Source organism: Diceros bicornis, chromosome X (genome assembly GCF_020826845.1).
Source record: "Diceros bicornis minor isolate mBicDic1 chromosome X, mDicBic1.mat.cur, whole genome shotgun sequence".
NCBI lineage: Eukaryota > Metazoa > Chordata > Mammalia > Perissodactyla > Rhinocerotidae > Diceros > Diceros bicornis.
This window is the reverse complement of record NC_080781.1, coordinates 109,111,203-109,132,055: the sequence shown is the minus strand read 5'-3', so window position 1 is coordinate 109,132,055 and position 20,853 is coordinate 109,111,203. Positions and strand designations below refer to the sequence as shown.

General features: G+C 37.9%; 1 protein-coding gene across 1 annotated transcript in view; it reads right to left on the bottom strand.

Moving 5' to 3' along the window:
- Positions 1 to 20,461, bottom strand: part of WDR44 (WD repeat domain 44) — a 73,943-nt gene extending 53,482 nt beyond the window's left edge. Inside the window, exon 1 of the mRNA XM_058536578.1 lies at positions 19,996 to 20,461. Coding sequence (XP_058392561.1) covers positions 19,996 to 20,072 — 77 coding nt within the window. The 5' untranslated portion in view covers positions 20,073 to 20,461. The remainder of the gene's footprint in view (positions 1 to 19,995) is intronic.
- Between the last annotated feature and the right edge of the window lie 392 nt (positions 20,462 to 20,853).

Genomic DNA, 20,853 nt, shown 5'->3' with positions numbered 1-20,853 from the left:
GGTAGTATATGACTCACTTTAAATAAAACCTAACAAAACAAAATGAGAACTGCAAAAGTTTTCATCATAGAGTATTTTTAAATCAAATATTTTTGACATTTAAATATGATTAACAAAGCTTAATTTAAATGATAAATGTGCTTCTTAGGAAGTTGAACAAAAATATACCTTTAAAGGGCTAAATTTTCTTGATTACCTAATAGCATAAAAAAAATCTTCCAACATATTAATACTAATTACAAACAGTAAATCTTTGATTTTGCAGCATAGTTTCTGAAATTGAAGACAATGTCTATCAATGGTACTATTAAATTTAAACAAGAAAAACAAGCAATTTCTGAAACAGCTTCAAAATAAAGTCTGCTTTAAAGAGCATTGGTATTCTACAAAAAAAACACAAAACCCACATGGCTTACAGATCAAATTCTAAAATTATTTTTTATGGTGGCTTCCACTTAGATCTTGAATACAAAAATATTTTCAGATTAGTACTTCAGCAACTTTCAATACAGATAGAATATTTTAATTTATTATATCCTGTCTTCTATAGTAAAGTTATTTTCATGCACTTGCTATGTTGAGTTTATACTAACAAAGCTCATGTTTGAATATAAAATAATCTGCGACAGATGCTTTCTCCAGTCCCTATCCATTTAGCATTTTAATTATAGGAGTTTTCCTTTTGCAGCTAGGGTATTTGTGTTTAGAACCAATGCATTTTAATATCTGCACAATATTCATTATTTTAAAATTTTTACATGGCTTCAAAATGTTGCTCTGGTGATTTTTCAGGACGGTATAGGAATTATTTTTCTTTTATACACTCTGACCTGATCCAGTGATAACATCCAGATACCTGAGGCAAAATTTCATTAGAATAATAAGGTCATTACTCCCAAAGATAGGTACCTAGTCACTGGGATTTGCATCTGACGACAATAACTGCAACTTACCCAAAAGTTGCCCACCAAGTTTCCATAGGAAGCAAAATGTCAAATCCTTTATAAACTCTTACATAATAATACTGCACTCAATACAACGTCAGTGAAAGGTACAAATACGCAAGCAACACAACATTTGATTAACCTTCTTAGACAGCTCGACTTTGGAACTTGCTAGACCTGACTCTCTAGTTTAGTAATGTCGAGAACAGTATTCATTTACTTTATAGAAACAAATCAATCCAACAGCAAATGCATAGCAGTAGGCTATTTTTAAGAGATTTGGATGCAACATAACACTATGGGTTTTCTGTCACAAGTGTTGGAAGTGAGTATGCTACCTACTGTTGTTACCTAGTGTTAAGGAGATTTACAGTAATTCTTTTCAAAATCCTAAAAGGATTTTAAAAAATCACTCAGAAGAGACAAACAAATTTTTGATAGTGTTTGAGGGAAGCTAAAGAATCATCTGGACCAAGCACCTCATTTCACATGTGAGGAAAATGAAGCCAAAGAAGGTTAAATTAATCCATTCATTTAACATTTACCTACTGCTTCCCATGTACCAGCACAGTGCTGAGCACTAGGTGTAAAGTAGTGAACAAAGCAGACAGGATCCCCACTCTCCTAGAGCTTATGCTAAGATCAAAGGCCTAGTTAGGACTTGGACCCAAGTCTCTTTGCTGATTCTAACAATCCATCGATTTACCCTAATAATTCTAATATTCCTTCATGGTTTCATATGGGTAGGTAGCCAGTCAAGTGAAACCAGACATTTTTTTTTTTTTTTTTTTTTTTTTTTTTTTTTTTTTTTGTGAGGAGATCAGCCCTGAGCTAACATCCGCCAATCCTCCTCTTTTTTTGCTGAGGAAGACGGCCCTGGGCTAACATCTGTGCCCATCTTCCTCCACTTTATATGGGACGCCGCCACAGCATGGCTTACCAAGCAGTGCGTCGGTGCGCGCCCGGGATCCGAACCAGCGAACCCCGGGCCGCCGCAGCGGAGCGCGCGCACTTAACCGCTTGCGCCACCGGGCCGGCCCCGAAACCAGACATTTTTTAAAGCCTTGATTATCTAGAAGTACCACCACAAATTTCCCAGAGATGACTTGGTGGTCCCAGAGACTGAAAGGGCAATGTGACATCAACCTGGAAGTAGAAGGGCTATAAGTTTAACTACATAGTAAAAGAACATGAGCCGGAATCAAATCTGAGTTTTAGTCCTGAATCAGCCAGTAACAATGCATTTGACCATAAAAAATATTTTGGGAGGGCCGGCCCCGTGGCTCAGCAGTTAAGTGTGCGCATCTGCTGCTGGCGGCCCGGGTTCGGATCCCGGGCGTGCACCAACACACCGCTTCTCCGGCCATGCTGAGGCCGTGTCCCACATACAGCAACTAGAAGGAGGTGCAGCTATGACATACAACTATCTACTGGGGCTTTGGGGGAAAATAAATAAATAAAATTATTAAAAAAACATTATAAAAAAAATATTTTGGGAGAGTTTTTCCATCTTTTAATTATGGCTATTTCAAACATATACAAAACTGGGAGAATAATATTATGAACCCACACGTACAACATGTTGACCATGTTCAATAATAATCAATTTTAATACCCATCCCTCCACTCCCCTGCCAGATTATTTTGAAGCAAACCCCAGAAATTATTTCATTTTTATCCATAAAAATTTCAGTATGTATCTAAAAAAGACTTTCCTTCAAAACATAACCACAATACTATTATCAAATTTAACAATTCTTTATTACACAGTCAACTTTCAGATTTCCCAGATTGTCAAGTTTTTTAATTATATGAGTTTCAGGTGTATAGCTTTATAATTTGACATCTGTATACACTACAAAGTGATCACCACCACAAGTCTAGTTACTATCCATCACCATACAGCTGATCAAAAAAAAATTTTTTTACAGTTAGTTTATTTCAATCAATACCAAATAAGGTCCATGTGTTGCCATCTTATGTCTCTTTCAATCAGTAAACTTCCCTTCAATCTCTTTTATTTCTTGCAGTTCATGTGTTGAGGAACTAGGTTGTTCATCCTGAAGAGGAATTTTAGAGCAGTGAAACTACTCTGTATGATACTATAATGATGAATGCATGCATGTCATTATAAATTTGTCCAAACCTATAGAATATACAACACCAAGAGTAAATCCTAACGTAAACTATGGATTTTGGGTGATTATGATGTGTCAGTGTAGATTCATCAATTGTAACAAATGTACCATTGTTGTGGGGATGTTGATAGTGAGGGAGGCTATGCACGTGTGGAGGGAGAGGGTGTATGGGAAATCTCTGTACCTTCCTCTCAATTTTGCTGTGAACCTAAAACTGCTGTAAAAAATTGAATTCTTAAAAAACAAACAAACAAAAACAAAAGAAACTAGGTTGTTCATCCTGTAGAATTTCTCATGGTTTGAACTTTGTTGACTGCATCTCCATGGTGACATCATAAGAAACATTTTAAAGGAAAACATGCAGAAGAGACTGGGGGGATGGAATGGGCACCTATCCAAGGAAAACTGCAAAAACCTATAAGAACAGTATCAGAAAGACTGGTGCTCAGAATGTGCTAAGATTTTAAAAAATATCAGAAACAAAACTTTTATTTTAATTTATATCCAGAACAAGAGCAACAAAAAGAAAGTGCAGATCTACCTATACATGGATAAATAGTATAATGTAAAAGGCTGCCTCAGTTCTTTTTTTTCCAATTAAGATTACTGATATTCAAACCAGAAAGGGAAAAACAAATTGTAGAATGAAAAAATTGAATCCCAAAGCATTCAAGGAAATAAAAGCACCTAGCTAATCTAAATGAGTTCAATTCTCCTGTCCCAGACAAATTATATCCCTGCATACTCTAAGGATTTACAGAGATCAATCCCTATCTAAAACCTTTGAAGAATCAGGGAGAATCACTCTAATAGTCAACATTGGAAAGCAGGTAGATGTCACAAACTATAAACAGATTCGCCTGATGTCAATCCCAAGCAAAATTCTTAAGCACACTGTTAAATGGTTTAAGAGCCCTAGGCGTGGGAAAAAGATACTCATTAAGAGTCAGTAAGCATTCACAGAAAGCCAATCATGCAAGATTAACCTAATTTCCTTTTTTGATAGGGCCACTGGCCTAGAATATAAAGGGCATACTGCACACACACAAAAAATCTGGATTTAAGCACTAAATTTTATAATTCTCTCATGATATCCTTTTAGATAACAAAGAGATGTAGGCTAGAATACACTTTGGTGGGTTTGTAACTGGTTGAACAACATTACTTAAGGTGTGTTGACTAATGGATCAATGAAAAACCATAAGAAAATATCAAATAATTTCTCTAGTGCTCTATCCTACTTGATGTTCTATTCTACTCGATGTTCTGGTAAACTTTATTATTTATTTATTTATTTATTTATTTTTTTTTTTACTCTTTTTTTTTTATTGGTTTATAACATTGTAAAAATTTCAGGTGTACATCATTGTACTTCTATTTCTGCATGGACTACATCATGTTCACCACCAAAATACTAATTACAACCCATCACCACACACATGTACCAAATTATCCCTTTCACCCTCCTCCCTCCCCCCTTCCCCTCTGGTAACCACCAATCCAATCTCTGTCCCTATGTGTTTGTTTATTGTTGTTATTATCTACTACTTAATGAAGGAAATCATACGGTATTTGACCTTCTCCCTCTGACTTATTTCACTTTGCATTATACCCTCAATGTCCATCGCAAAGGTACATGCACCCCTGTGTTCTACTCGATGTTCTTACTAATGTCTTGGATGAGGACGCTGCTGGCATATCCACCAAATTTGCAGATGACACAATGTTGGGAGGGATAAGGAATATACTGGCTGATAGGATCAAAAAATATTTCAACAGGCTAGAACAATGGGCCAAATCTTAACAGAATGCAATGTAGCAGGGATAAATGTAAAATGCATGACGAGGGAGATATAACTTAGCAGCAAACCATGTGAAAACATTTAGGTATTTTTGTTGATTGCTCAGAGTAAAAACTGATATGGCTGCTGAAAGAGCTAGTGTGATCTTAGGCTGAAGTAAGAGAACTATTTTATCCAGGGCAAGGGGAGTGGTAAATTCTACTCTACTTCTCACTGATAAGAGCACACTTAAGAATACCGTGTACCACTGGGATACTACATTTTAAAAGGAGCACTTATAAAATAGAACATATCTGAAAGAGAGAAACCAATTTGGTGAATGTTTTAGAAACTGAGTAGAATGATATAAAGAACTAATGATGGCTGACCTGGAGAAGAGAAGGAAGAAATGAATGCCTCTTTACTTTTTGGATTTGGGATTTATTTTGGAAAGTACAGGCAATGAAACTTTGTATATAGCCTAATTTTCTTATTGAAGCCTATGTTTTAACTTTTAAACTGTTATTCTATATTTGATATGTACAAAAGAGTATGTGTAGCATATACATGTAATTATGAACCATAACAAATAAAATGAAGTGTGACTCACCACATCACCTAGAATAAGAACAGCATCAAGACCAGTGCAGCTACTGTGTGCTCTATTCCATTTGCTGCCTTTCCCTTAGAGGGAACCACTAAGCCTAGATTTGATTTATTGTTCCCTTACTTTGTCATTTTTAAAATGTAATGTATCCCTAAACAATAAGTTTAGGTTCTGTGATTTCTAAGATTTGTTTTCAATGATGCATTTCCAAAGAAAAAAACTGTTGGACTCTAAAATAAACATTGCACTCAAACATCTTGGTATCCCCTTCAGAGAAAGGCTATCCTTGTCATTGCACACTTGAGATGTATTTAAGTCTCACAATTGTGCCCATACCCAATGGTCTCCTTCTGCTTCTCCCTCACCTAGGGTTGCTAGATTTAGCAACTACAAATATAGGCTGCCCAGTTAAATTCCAATTTCAGATAAACAATGAATACATTGTTAGTATGTTTATCTGAAATTGGAATTTAACTGAGAGTCCTGTATTTTATCCGGCAACTCTATCCCACCTCCAAGTTAATTAGATAGACAATTAATCCTATGATCTGTTAGTGTGTGATAAAGGGACAAAGTGGGAGGAACTGCATTGCCAATCTCATTATATAAACAGTCACCTAAGTATTCAATAGCATTCACTGGGAAAAAAAAATTGCAAATTGGAATTCAGTCAAAGCTTTCCCAGACAGTGCATTCAGTGTATATGCCCAAATGCAAGTACTGTATTTATGCTATTATGTACATTTTTCAAAAACACTCAGTGAAGAGTAGGAAAGTGTATTAATTGCTTCATTATTTTGGCTTAGATTGTCGCTCACAAAAAAATCAAAAACAAGGTGGCTACTATAAGAAAATGACAAAATCTCTAGATATGTAAATTGACTTCAACCACTGATATTTATATCATTTTGAAACTGTCCTCAGTCAATGTGTTCAAAATGAGGTTAATCTATATTGGTCAAATAAATATCAACAGCTAACTTTCTAGATAAATATCAATTAAAATTATGTTTTATTAAAAAGGGATTCAGTTACTATATATACAAAGTCATTTTAGGACACTCTATAAAAAGAATACTAGAAATATTTCCGATACACTATTTCTTTAACAATCAAAAAACTGATGAGCTTTCTGCAATATGAAGTAGAATTTGCATCTCAATTCTATCAATACATAATCTCAACATCCTCCCACAACCTGAAGCACTAATAGCTCCTCGATTTGAATGGCAATCAATATAAGTGTGTATTAAGAAGCCATATAGATTAGATTCCCTAAATAGAAGTTAGTTGCATTGCCTTGCCTGGCTTACTACAAAATCCACGTTTTGAAATCAGGTATTGACATGGCTGACTATAGCAGAAGTCTAACTTGGTTTTCAGAGCTTCAGCGAGTGGTTCCTCAACAGGCAATCATTGGATCACCTTTTCCAATTTTAAACTCAAAATCTGCTTCACTCATTCACTATGCCTTTAGGGTAATCAGGACTCTTAAAATAACGGTGCAAGTGCTTAAGTCTACTTTTAAAAAGCACACTGAGGGGCCGGCCTGGTGGCATAGTGTTTAAGTTTGTGCACTCCGCTTCAGCGGCCCGGGGTTCGCAGGTTTGGATCCTGGGCGCAGACCTACACACTGCTCATCAAGCCATGCTGTGGCGGCGTTCCACATACAAAATAGAAGACGGGCAAAGATGTTAACTCAGGGCCACTCTTCCTCAAGCAAAAAGAGGAAGATTGGTAACAGATCTTAGCCCAGGGCCAATCTTCCTCACCAAGAAAAAAAAGAAAAAGCACACTGAATTTCTGTGGTTTCAAAGAGCCAGATCCCATAGCCATCCTACCTCTCTAGTTCTCCCCCTTTAGCTATAGACAGATCCTTCTGCCTTTCGGGCTTGTGTTTCTCTACCTCTTACTTGAGGGTTATCTGAAAAACAAACAATCTGAAGCCTTCTGAGAACGGGGAGGAAGGAGTGTGCAGACTAAACCTACATTTGCCACCTGCTTCATAGTCAACTAAACAACTAGGAACTCAAAGAGACACCTCCTAAAGTATACAAATAAAATCTAAGAGCGATCTCACACTTAACGTTCCCATTTCCAGACTTCTCATAATACGAGGTGAAAAGAATATACCAAAACAATTGGGCAACACACAGAAAAATGGACTAACAAGGTCTTCTTTTCTTTTTCTGTCAGTAAGAGGACTCACTTTTCTTTAGCCTCTGAGAAAAAAAGGTGGTTGGTTCTGAAGAAGCCTCTTGTCAGGTTGCAAAATTCCTGGCAGACCACTAAAGAGGTAAAAAGGATCAATGACATGGAAGGAGGGAGTATAGAGTGAGTCAGCTAGAATAAAGCTGGTGGCTTGGGAAAAATTTTTCTCATAGGAAGGTGAATACCAGGGGCTTAAAGAGAATTACCCTATGGCTTGATTTTGTTTTATCCCCCTCTTATTTTTGCATTTGCCAGTAGGAAAATATAAAAGTAAGATGAGCTTAAGCAGTACATCAAGGAACTGAATCAAACAGAGCAAAGAACAGCTTGTCTGTACAAAGAAGATGCTGGGATCCGAAGGTCCTTGAGGTGAAGAGGATGTGAGCCTAGCTAGGGCCTTAGCCAGCCATTAAAGTAAGTGGGTAATTAAAGGGTTTTGATTTCTAAAGCCCAGCAAGCTGAGATAGAAAGATCTGATGGTAAACTAAGACCAACATGAAAGTGCTAAGTCTAAACTACAAATCAGAAGGGTTCCGGTGCTCAGAAAGCACTCACATGAAGATTTTTTTCCCCACTTGGGTCAGGAAGGAAAACAACAACAAAAACAAAGCAAAAAACAAAAACAAAACAAAACCCTGGGTTGAACAAAAACTGAAAACAGTTCAAATTTAGAGAAAAAGATACTGTTGTATTTTTTAAATCTTGCTCTAAGTGTGTAGGTTTTAATATTTGGTATGCAGTACTGTTCAATGGAATTGAAATGTATATACTGATTAATTAGTTACATTCTTATGGCAAGTTTTACTAGATTCTGTGCTAAGCATAAAACCCCCATAGAAGGTGGGAAGTCAAGCAGCACCTTCAACCTAATAACAGTAGTCAAATTAAAGAACCGAGACCTAAGAGAAAATCGTCTGCTGGTCTTTCAAACTCAAATCACTTGTGACAGTACCAGGCCCACTCTTATAGCCCTATATTAAGTTGGCTACTACCAAAAGTGACAATCCCAACTAAACCTGAAAGCCTAGGAATGGCAGGAAAAAAATAAATGCTAGGCAATCAGAAACGAGTCTTACCTCCTAGCACAACCTAAAATGTCATGTTTTAACTAGGCAGTTGAAAATAAGAATCACTTAAATTTTCCTAGATACATGGCAATACTGGTTTATTAACAAGATTAACAAAAAGCTGAGAATATAGTTGTGACAATTATCTAATAGGGAATTAACTGAATCCTCAAGACGTGAATCACTACTTTGATTATCCCTTGAAAGACCACTGTAAGTTTTAAATACTATGAAAGCCAAGAAGTAAAACATATCTAAAATACTTAATAAGTAGTTTATCAATGATATTAATAGAAACAGATGGTGAGAAAATTTGGCACAATGGCTCTATGTTTTTGAACGTAGGTTTTGTGGCAATATTTTTAAATGATATTTAATGAAATCAAAGGAAACTTTATAATGAAATATACATCTAGTCAAATGTAATTACCTAAAGTGGATCCTTAAGCAACTATATCTTGTCTAAAATAACAACCGGATTTTTCAAAACTGATTTATGTAATTCATATAGTTTTATGCCATATTCCTGAAAGAAGAGTTTGATTATTTATTGACAAAATAACAGAAAGATAGATCAGTTCCCTGGACCTACTCAAGAGTTCTAAACTAAAAACATTCTACTCTGCACGTTTACAACCATTCAATAAATACCCACATTAAAATAACAACTCCAGAGTAGGGCAGCTATATCACAATGTGCCAGTCCGTCAAAGTGGGCTAGATAAAAGTCACATGTATTAACGATTTAAAGTAATTTCTAGTAAAATCACAACAGAAACAGACAACTAAATTTATGACTGCCTGGAGAAGTTAATACTAATGCAATCACGCTAAATCACTTTATAACGTACTTTTTAAAAAGTAAACAAGATACTGGGCTACAGGCCATATTACAGAAGTCTTATCAAGTTAATGTGCTAATACGATTTTGTAAGTTATCTAAAACATCCAATATTGTACGAATCTTAAAAAGTAAATGCCAATAACTTCTAAGGTCACCCTATATAAAAATTAGAGCTCTAATGAACCTGTCACAATCCCCCTTTTCAAAAAATTTAAATAAATCAATTCTATTATCAGTGAACTGATTATTCAGACGTTGAGATTCTTTGCTTTTCTCCTTCTGAGTTCACTGCTCATCACCAAAGATGAGCAGAAGAACAAAAATCAAACCAAACCATTTATTTTGTTTTTTAAATTTTTTAAAAAAATTTACTGTTATCTCTGATAAAAGGTTTGATGGGAATGGCAGTTGTAAACTAATGACTAAACTGAGGTTTTGGTGTAACTGGTAGCTTTTAATTATTCATGTTCTCCCTCAATATCATGAACAATAGAAAACTGAACATATTTCAGTAAGATTTAATATTAAGTACTTTATAAATTCTATTTCTATGCTTTATGTATTTGAATTTCTACTTCTGCATTCTTTTTTTTTTTTAAGATTTTATTTATTTATTCCCCCCCCAAAGCCCCAGTAGACAGTTGTATGTCATAGCTGCACATCCTTCTAGTTGCTGTATGTGGGAGGCGGCCTCAGCATGGCTGGAGAAGCGGTGCGTTGGTGCGCGCCCGGGATCCGAACCCGGGCTGCCAGCAGCGGAGCTCTTGCGCTTAACCGCTAAGCCACAGGGCCGGCCCTACTTCTGCATTCTTTAATGAAATATGTATTAAAGACTCGATAAATATTCTAGAAAAATCTCAAATTACCTAGAATGCTTACCTACATAAAACATTCTGTAAGCCAAGTTTATTATTTATTATAAAAAAAAACTATTCAATCTTATTTACATCTTAAATAGTAATTACTGATAATGTAATTTTTCTAATTACCTAACTACTAGGAATGTATTTTTCCCATTAATATTTGATATCAAATAAATTTGATAGCCAATAGAGGTTTGATTAGGAACAGAATATTAATAACTACCACACACATTCATTGTGACTGCTAGAAAACACCTCTGAGGGGCAAGAAAAAAAGAAACATTGTGTTTCTAATTAGTGGCTTGTAGCCAAAAACATGAATCAGAGTTATACCAAATAAAAAAACCCCTCAACAACTGTGGCCTAACTAAACAACTGACAACAATCTACAAAACAATTACGGAAAAAAAAAATCTGGGATCAAAACTTTTTGATGAGGCGCAGAAGCCCAAATCAGTAGTGGCTCACATCTTGAGGGGTTTTCCCTTAGGAACAAAGAACATACCCTTTGAAATGCAGTTAGCAGTGTCTGGGATTCCAGCTCTTTCAGTAGCAAGGTCATTTTGTGACCTAGCCACCGTACCGCAATCAATTCCATCAGAGCTTAAAAAGAAGAGCATAAAAAAATACTGCTTTTTATTGCTTTAAACTGTAAATTATACACACCCACATGGCAGGAGAGTTAGCCTCATCACTTTAATACTTCACATTTAAAATATAACATCAGAAATGTTTATAGTTTAGAAAAGGAAAGTAGGGAGGAATCTAAGGTTTTATATCTCCATTCAAAACATCATCTAATTACCACAAATTAGTCAAGTTCCACTTTTGCTGGCTGTCCTTTATCTACCCTGAGCTGAGTTTTCTTATTTGCAAAATTAGGATAATAATTGTCCTATCTCTCCAAAATTGTCCGTCTATCTCACAGAACTAACTGCAGGATAATCAGAAGAGATAACATGAGTAAAAGTACTTTGAAAACTAATGCCCAACACATTAGCTGATAGTATGGCATTATCATTCTTTACATGTAACAACATGTAGGACTATAACACTTCTTTCTTATTGTGAATACATTCATCTCTGGGAAAAAAAGTTGGTAACAAGGAATTGATATGACTGCAGGATAACTAGCAACATCTCCCAAAGCTTCACTGTGAACATTTAATATTTATTGAGTACAGGATGTCCCCAAGTCACAAAGGTCCCATAAATCCAAACCACTGTCCTTGCCTCAGCCCCCTCCATTCCCTCCCTCTTCACTCTTATAGGAACTGGAGTGTGCTCGAGCACAGGGGAGGAGGGTATCTGAAAGAACCATGAAGTTCAAAAGAAACTGTGAAGAGAAGTAGAAGACCACAGAGCATGCCTACTCACTAAACCTTTTGTCGCTGCTACACATCAACTGTGGACATCTCTCTATGCTGGGATATAAGGCAAAGGTTAAAAGTCAACAGACAAGAGCTATGATCTGGGACAAAATAGAGAGAGTAAAGTTCACTTAAATGAAAAAAGACTGATCTCAGTCATTAGCCTTAATCTCTAAAGCCAATCCAATAAAGATAAAATACCAATTGCAAAATACTGACAAACCCATTCACTTTCACTCACAAAGGTACTAATTTTATCAAGTTACCTATTCATTCTGCTCACCTAACTTCCACTAACCCAATAACCTACCCCTACCTGTGATGATAACCAATCCCACTTACCAATGCATCCACTACAGCCAATTTAACCTATCTTTCGCTTACTCCTTCCCAAAGACCTACCCATTATATTTCATCTATCACTGTCCCTTCTCAGTTGTAAGGGACAATGAGTTATTATGCTAGGGAATCTCTGTACTAATGACACTGGGTAAGCTAGGAAGGAGAAAGATGGGGGTGAATGGGATGAAATTGGGGCTGGGGAAAATGTTCAAACCACCTATCATTTCAGTTTGACATGGGTAGATAAGCCTATTTTAAAATAGAGATTTTTAAAAAACACACAAATTGTTAATAGTACTGCTAATAACCAGAAGGAGGATTCCCTTGGTCTCCAAATTTAAATAAAGACTTTCAGGAACAAATTTAAAAGAGGACTATGGGGCCAGCCCCGTGGCTTAGCGGTTAAGTGCGTGCGCTCCGCTGCTGGCGGCCCGGGTTCAGATCCCGGGCGCACACCGACGCACCGCTCCTCCAGCCATGCTGAGGCCGCGACCCACATACAGCAACTAGAAGGATGTGCAGCTATGACATACAACTATCTACTGGGGCTTTGGGGGAAAAATAAATAAATAAAATTAAAAAAAAATAAAAATAAAAGAGGACTATGGATATTAAGTTTATCCATGGCTAGTCTTTCCAGTTCAAGAGCAATGCCAGAAAGAACACTCCCAATCTCTTCTCTTGAGCCTACTTAGTAACCAGGATGCCTGCTTCTGAGAAAGTGGGTTTGAATATAGCTCTACATTCTATTCACTGGTTCTCTAGAAAGCTTGACCCATGGTTCCTAAGAATGCCCATGGTTCGATGAGTTTGTACTGGAATAGTCTATTATAATTAGCAGTGGTTAAGTAGGTTTTATGTAGGTACGGCTTGCTCTAACACGCTGCCTACTGGAAAATATTGTTAAAGTTTTCTGTCAGAAGTTTCCAAAAATTTTATGCTTCACTCTTTGCATTTTTTAAAAAATATTTTATCCTTCCCCCCTCTCTTCTTTAAAATTTTAAAGATTTCTGTGGAGAAAGTAAACTTCTTCTGCTCTTAAGTCTATTTTGTGCAATTAAAACAAAGTTCTCCTTGGGGCATGATCAGAATTTAACCACAGTTTTTAATAGGATATACTAGTCTTAAAATGAAACCATTCAAATCATGATTTCAATAAAAATTCAAGCCAGGAAGATTTAATTTAATCATTTCACAAACTTACAAGCTTACTACATAATCTTCTAATTCAGAAAGATAAACACTTTTTGAAAAGTACACACAGTATCTTAAGACTAAAATTCCACTTTGATTTTTAAAAAGATATTACTTATGTCGTTGTTAAGTAAGGAAATAGATATCAATATTGGCTAAATCATTAACAGATTAACTACCTTCAATTCAGTTAACTTGAGAGATTAATTGTGCATATTTAGCAGTTATTACTACACCATACAATATTAACAAGCATGAGCACCAAAAACAATCAGTAACTCAAACACTAATATATAAACTAACAGTTTACAGTTTATATATCCTAAATATTTCTTCAATATCCTTATTTTTAGCAAGTAAACATTTATAATTTAAAACTATTTTAGTTATATGAATTCTGAGGTTTTTAAAAGATCTAAAATGTATTTGTCAAGTAAATAGAAAGACATAATAAAGACCCATACAACTATTCAATCTTTACTTTTCTTTCCCTGTTTATTCAAAGGCTGCAAAAGAAAGATAACTTTTCCTATTAAATTTCTAAACAGTTTTCTCAAATTAGAATGAATTAATATATAGGCCAAACATTCCTTTTACAACCTACAAAAATTATTTTTGTTAGAAGCCAGATTATTTATTTGGTAGTTGCTGATGAACAAAGGTGCTTTTAAGTCACTTGAGCTAGTTTGTGATGATACAGAGTCTAAAATCACATCTGCAAATATACTTCCTAAATGGTCACTCAATCTTGAAATTTATTCTAGCTGATACTACAAAAAGATGGCCATTGAACACCAGTGATGCAATGCATTCAATCTTCAAGACAATGACTAACAATGGAACTGAGAAAATTAGTATGAGGAAATTGTTGCCTAAATGTCTTCTTGTTAAATTTTGTATGTTTAAAATGTTTGGAGACAAAAAGCCTTTGTGGACTTAAAACCAATTGACCCTGATGGAATGCCAAACTGTAAACTGCCAGACAGCTGCAGCTGGTAGTAAAATGCTAAGACCTGAAGAGCTTTAGCAGAACCTGATTATATGGTAATCCTAGTATCTGAGAGAAGGCAAAAGAGCTGGAAGAATAACTGATAGGCTGGTTGTTATAGTAACCAAGATAAATCTGTATACTGACTGGGGAAAAACATCGGGGTTGCCATTAGGTATGAGGCCCACATTATGTCTTATGTGCTTTTTTCTCAATTTTGAATCACCAGATGACAGACTAACACAAAGACTGCTCAGTTTGAAACAAGAGAATAAATAGGGTTCTGCCCTGAAGAACAAGGAAAGCACCCAATTAAAGGTTTAGCTGGTTAGCAGAATAATATCTGACAGCTAGAGGGAACAGACCTTGTGAAAATTTGCAGAAATTAGCTTAGCTCTGGGTAGAAAACAGAAATGTAGGTTAATTATCAATTCAAGTTAAATATCAGTAGGACATCATAAAGTATCTACAATTTTTATTACTTTAAATTTTGTTTGAGGTATTTCTTATGGGCTACTAATCTCTTCCAGAAAAGGTTATTTAATTCACACTGTGTAGGTGCGTATTTAAAACAATACTAAATGGTGTGACTTATCTCAGTTATCCATGCCCCAGGAAGCAGCCTTATAACCTGGTCTCTACACAGGCTGCTAGGGCTACATTCACCACTTCCATCTCCATCACCACCACCCCCATCACCACTCCCTTCCTCCACCTACACTACCCCCAGGAAGTAATTACCAGAATTGCAGACAGAATCTGAGGAGGAAACAAACAGCCTCTTTAAGGGGCTTGCCTGGCAAATTCCCCTGATTTTGTCAAAGCTAAAACAACGAACCGAAGAGAACACATGGATTGTTGTATAATGTAAGGGTTACACAATAAGTCTCTAATACCAACAATTAGAAATTATTTTCTGTTCTGTAGGACCACCACTGAACTGTCAACATCCTAAACTGTTTTTAACATTTTTAAAGATCAAATTTTATCTGCCCTATTTTATGAAGTAGGTTATCACAAGAACAGAATGAAGTTTTCAGTTTACAGGAGTTTCTACAGATTCAAATTGAGCCCCCAAACTGCCATACTGCTAAGGATTGTCCTATTTCCATGAGTCAGCAATTGACAGTTGGAAGCCACTAAATATAGAACTTGAGTTTACTAATTAATATGTAGAAGGTTTTTCCTCCACTTCAATATGATGTTACATGGGTGTAACAAAACAGCATTTATAAATATTCTATCAATCAACAAAGCCAACAGCAATCAAATACAATCCATGATTAAATGTAATCTATATTAAATGCCAACCCGTGAACAGCCATTTTTAAGAAATCTTTCCTAAAGTAACCCATATCGCAAAAGAAATTTTTTTACTGAAACATATCAATTTTCAATTCAGAGAGAAATGTTTCTGATGCCTAAATAAAATGATAAGCTGAGCTGCAACAAAGGCAGCCATGCAATTTTTTGTTTTTCAGACTGAACAATTCTTCGGGACAATTTGATCTCTGTTGTCATGACTTAAAAATCAAGATTTCACCATTACTCCAACCTAAAATGATAGACTGTGGTTGACACTAACTAGACTCCTAAAAATAAAATAAAACGAGTAACAACCACTGTTCTTAGATCAGCTATTCTGCCACTGTTTTTCATCCTGACTTGGGAGAAAATTTGTGGGCAAAAGTTAGGATCCTAGAACAGTCAAGGGCCTCTGAGAGCATTCCATGAAGAAACAGAATCACGGCTGATAGGAGGAGACCATCTTAGGAGCCCCACTAACAGGGTAAGTGCCAGAAACCTAGAGCAGGATGCCAGGCAATACTTTCCCTCCTTCCACAGACAAGGCAGCACACTATAAACGAGGAATCAGGAGACTTGGGTTCTAGTTCCGAGTCTGCCACTAATCAGCAATATGTCACTTCCCCTCTCTGAGCCTAGGTTTCTCTTTCAGTTAAATGGGAGGGCTGGGCTACAATCTCCGGTCCCTTCCTACTCTAAAAACGTTACCATTCTATCTTTCCTTCCAAGGCCTCAAAAATATTTTGGTTGCCACACAAAAAATTTTAAAATAAAGAATGCTCAAAATGTCACGTTTATTTTTATAACATGTTCTCAGTGCCAGCCTTTAGTATGTGTATGTATAATCCACACAAACCAGTAGGAGTATTTATCTCATATATAATTTACCCAGTAAATATCTAATTTCAAATCTATGGGTCTTGAATCATGTACCCAATACAATCAAGTTTGTTAAACTAAAAAAAAAAAAGATCATGGAAAGATTTCCCAAGAACAAAAGCTTTTCAGTAAAAGCACACTATTAAATCTCAACACAAGGACAGACTTTTAGAGTTGGAAAGGTTCTCAGAGTGTAATCTCCTCAATTTAAAGATGAGGAAATGAAATGACTCATAGCCCAGGCTTTTTTCTACTATACCACACTTCCTCCTGCTTTCCTGCTTTATCAAAAGACAGCACGGTAGCAAAAAGAACACCAGACTGTGAAAGTGATCTGGATTCTAGTCCTAACTCTGACATTAATTTGCCGTGGCACCTTGGACAAGTCACTTTCCCTCTCCAGGCTATGGTTTTCACATTTTATATGAAGGAGTTTAACTAGATGTCCCTTCTAGCTGTAACACGCTATGATCTAATAAAATTCCTATCTGACAAACAAAATACGTATTCCTGAAAGAGAAAGTGGGAATTTCTAGCCAAGAGAACTGAAAAGTTTGGGCTGCTGGTTTTAAATAGACGCATCAGTTCAATTCAACAAGTTGGTCCTAAAGCGTTTTACTCCAGAATCTCTTAGAGGGGAATACCCTCTACACACACACACCCACACCCACACAGTCTGGGGCAGCTATGATGTACTAGGAAAAAATACTGGACTAGGAGTCTGAAGAACTGGTTTCAAATCCCAGCTCGGTAGCTTACAAGCTGTGTCTCCTAGGCCAGTTCATTAACTTCTTTGAGTCTAAGGTCTCTCATACGTAAAAAGAGAGATAAGAATAAGGAAACCTGACCTAAAATATCAATCAAAATAAAGCATTATAAATATGGTGTATATTGCAGAGCTGGGCACGCGGAGATGATCTGCCACTGTGGAAAAGTAGGCTGCATTGGAATCAAAAGTCTTTCTATTAAAAAACTGGGCTGATTTTTAACTTATTAAATTTGCTTTCAAAGAGTAGAATAACAAAGCTGAAGACACCAGTGGAGTGGAAATAGAAGAAATCAATTTTAGGAAAGGGATTGTGTATGTGGATTCTGCTAATTAACAAAACACACCAGATAACTCGCAACTGCCTACTCAGCTTACTACAATTTGGTGAAATGGTCTGTGTACTCTAGAACATGCAATAGCAAGGAACATTTCTTGAAGTGCCCAAACTCAGTCTGTTAATCTTAGAGTTTGTATGGTATGCCACTACTCCAGTTCATATCAAGGGACAGAAGATATTTCTGATGACCAGATATCTAGTGACACCATCTGTTTCCACAAATCAAGAATTCTCATTGCATTTCTAGGTTGTTAGTTACCCAGCCAAGCCTCCTCACAGTACCTTATGCAAATGACAAAACTTGTCACAAAGGACAGAGAAAATGTTAATGATGCCAACCTTTTGCTGTCCTCCCAGTACTGCTAGTTCTTTTCAGATGCAGTTCTCCAGATGAGTCTAATTCTCTTCCAAATCCCCTCACTAATACAGGATAGAGCCATGAAATTCACAGACTGACATAACAGTTTTAACCACAGAGCTCAAAATGCTCAATATTTGGGCAGGTCAGAGTTAAAATTAGAATGCTGGGTCCCAAGAGACATTTTTACTTTTCACCAAGTATCAAAGGATCAAAGTGCTTGAGAAGCTATATTGTCCCGTGAGAGAAGAAGTGACTCTATCAATTCTATCAAAATGACTCATTCAGTTTAGATAAGTTAAATAGCTCCAAGTTCTGCATACTTCCTCCCAAAGTAAGCACTGTGTGAAGCTAAATTTGCAGGAAAAGAAGTCAGAAGAGAATGAACATTTGAGTTCTTTCTCTGTGCCAGGTAATGGACTAGGCAGTTTACACAGGTCCTGATATAACTGTCCTTAAAAATTAAATTTGCTTTATTCATTGAAAAGGAACAATATTCACATAGTTCTAAATTGATTAAAATCATATACATCCATTGCTATTTTCCTCCCCTCCTTCGCATACACACACACCAAAGTACTAAAGGATTAGGCCTTATTTCAACCTAAACTGACAGTTGATTACTTTGAGGGGAAAACCACAAAAACAAAATTTAATTTCAAGGGACTCCAAAGTATTTGGAAATCCAAATGTATTTTCTATCCTCTACCATCTAGCTATGAACTTGTGTCAGATACTGAACTTGAAGGAGATTCAGTGCCATCTCAAGATTGGCCAGCGTCACTCAAAATCCCATAATGGTGACATGAAGGTTGGTGGAAACACACACACATCAGCCATCTACCAAAGTACATTTCTTTCGACTTTGTTGCTGCCACTTTTTTGGTATATATTATATATAATATATATTAGGTTTTATAACGACTTCTAGAAAGTACAGATAACTTTATTTACATCAAACAAGGTATTTCTTCTACCGGGTAAGCTTGAAAACTGAAGGCAGCTGACTCCTGGAACCATATTAGGGACTTACATTAACATACAAATTTTACCACTTCTCTAGTTCTTATAGCATGAAAATATATTTCACTGCCTCTAGTTCCACACAAGTCTAGAAGAGTTCGGTGAAATTGCTTTAAACATTATTTCAACTTTGAAAAGTGGAGGAGTGGGTAAGCAGAAGTCTCAGTCAAGCGAAGCACTCCAACTACTGGACTTCCTACTCAGAATCTCCCAGATTAATCACCACTAAAACATCTTGCAGAATTAGATAAAGAGCACAAAGCTGTGGCTCTCCTTCCAACCACCAGATTACTCAGCACTTGTTTGTATCCCTGTAGTCGGTTGTGTACGTTTATGTCCGGCTACCCTTTTAAGACCGCGTTCTTCCTAATGGTAAAGGACCTTGTCTTCGATTTCCTTTGCCTCACGGTAAGGTGCTATTTTAATAAAACCCTTTTGATCTAGAGGTACATCAGCTAGAGGACTTTCCCAAGTAAACACGCAACCTTTCTCCCGCTCCTCTTCTTTCTGTGCAGCGAAGAGGACGGCGAATAGGGAGAGTTACAGCTCCCTTTGAAACGAACAGGTAAGTCAGCGGCAAAAGAAAGAAAGAGATGCGAAATGTAATTTCTCCTGTTACTGCTCCTTTAATCTACGGTCCCCAAGGCCAAAACGGATGTTTCAAAGGTAAGCTCTGAACCCCACAAATACAAATCGCCGGCTCTCAGGCACCTAAGCTGTCCCACCTCGCAGAAGCTGGACAAGACGAGAAAGGGGCTCCGAGAGAGCCGCTGGGGCCGTTCACCAGGGAAAGGAGGGGATGTGCCCGAGGTGGGCGACTCCCCCTCCCCCGACTCCCTCTGAAGTGCCCGAGTGAGACTGAGAGGAGCAGCGGCGGCGGACACAGCGGGACCGGGGAGGGGTGTGGGGAGAAGGCACGGGGGTAGCCGGGGGACCGGGACGCCCGGCTTCTGGGCCATAGCTACAGTTACTCACCCTACAGGGTAGCCGCCCCCTAGGTGCACATCTTCAGGGGCATCAAAGAATTCCTCGGTGTCGCTTTCCGACGCCATTTATAGGACACACCCGCGGGTGAGGGGGCCGGCGTCGCCTGGAGAGAGGGTGACTCTGGTCTCCTCCTCGTCGTCCTCCTCACCAGCGAGACCGTGGGGAGGTGGGTGCCGGGCGAGGATGAGAAGGGAGCAGATGATCTGGAGTGAGGAGCCGGTTAGGGGCAGGGGGCCGCCGTCGGCTGCCGGGCTGCGAGAATGACCGGCAGAGCGGCCGCCTGAGGAGGCGGCGGTGGGTCCAAAGACTGTTGCTGCCGCCGCTCCCGGCGATAGGTGTACAGGGAGAGCGAGAGAAGAGGCGGTGGCTCTCCTCAGTGGGGGAGGGCGGGCGCGCCGACGACAGCAGCTCCAATTTCTCCCGCAGCAGCAATTACAGCAGCTGGGAGAGCTGGTTGCCCGCAAAATACGGACGCGCACCTACCCTCGCGAGATTTCCAGAGGGGACGGTAGGGCGTGGGCGGGGCGAAGAGGAGGCGGGGGCGGCCCCAGAGAGGCAGCGCTCCGATTTCTTCTACTCGAGAAGCCTATCAAAACGGCGCAAGCGCGTTGAGGGCATTAGGTGAGAGCCGGAAGTAGTCGAGAAGTGTGGGGATGAGCCTCCTGAAGGGAGGAGTTTAGGACCTGCGCAGGAGCGGCGTGGTGCCCGGGCGCCGAGGGGCGGCTGCTGATGTTGGTGGGGTCCGGCAGAGCGTCGTACCCGCCTAACTCTGCGCTTCCAAAGAGAGGCTTTTTCAGAGGGGTGATTTTGAGTGTGCTTTTTACTTGCGAGAAAATGCTGTCGGAA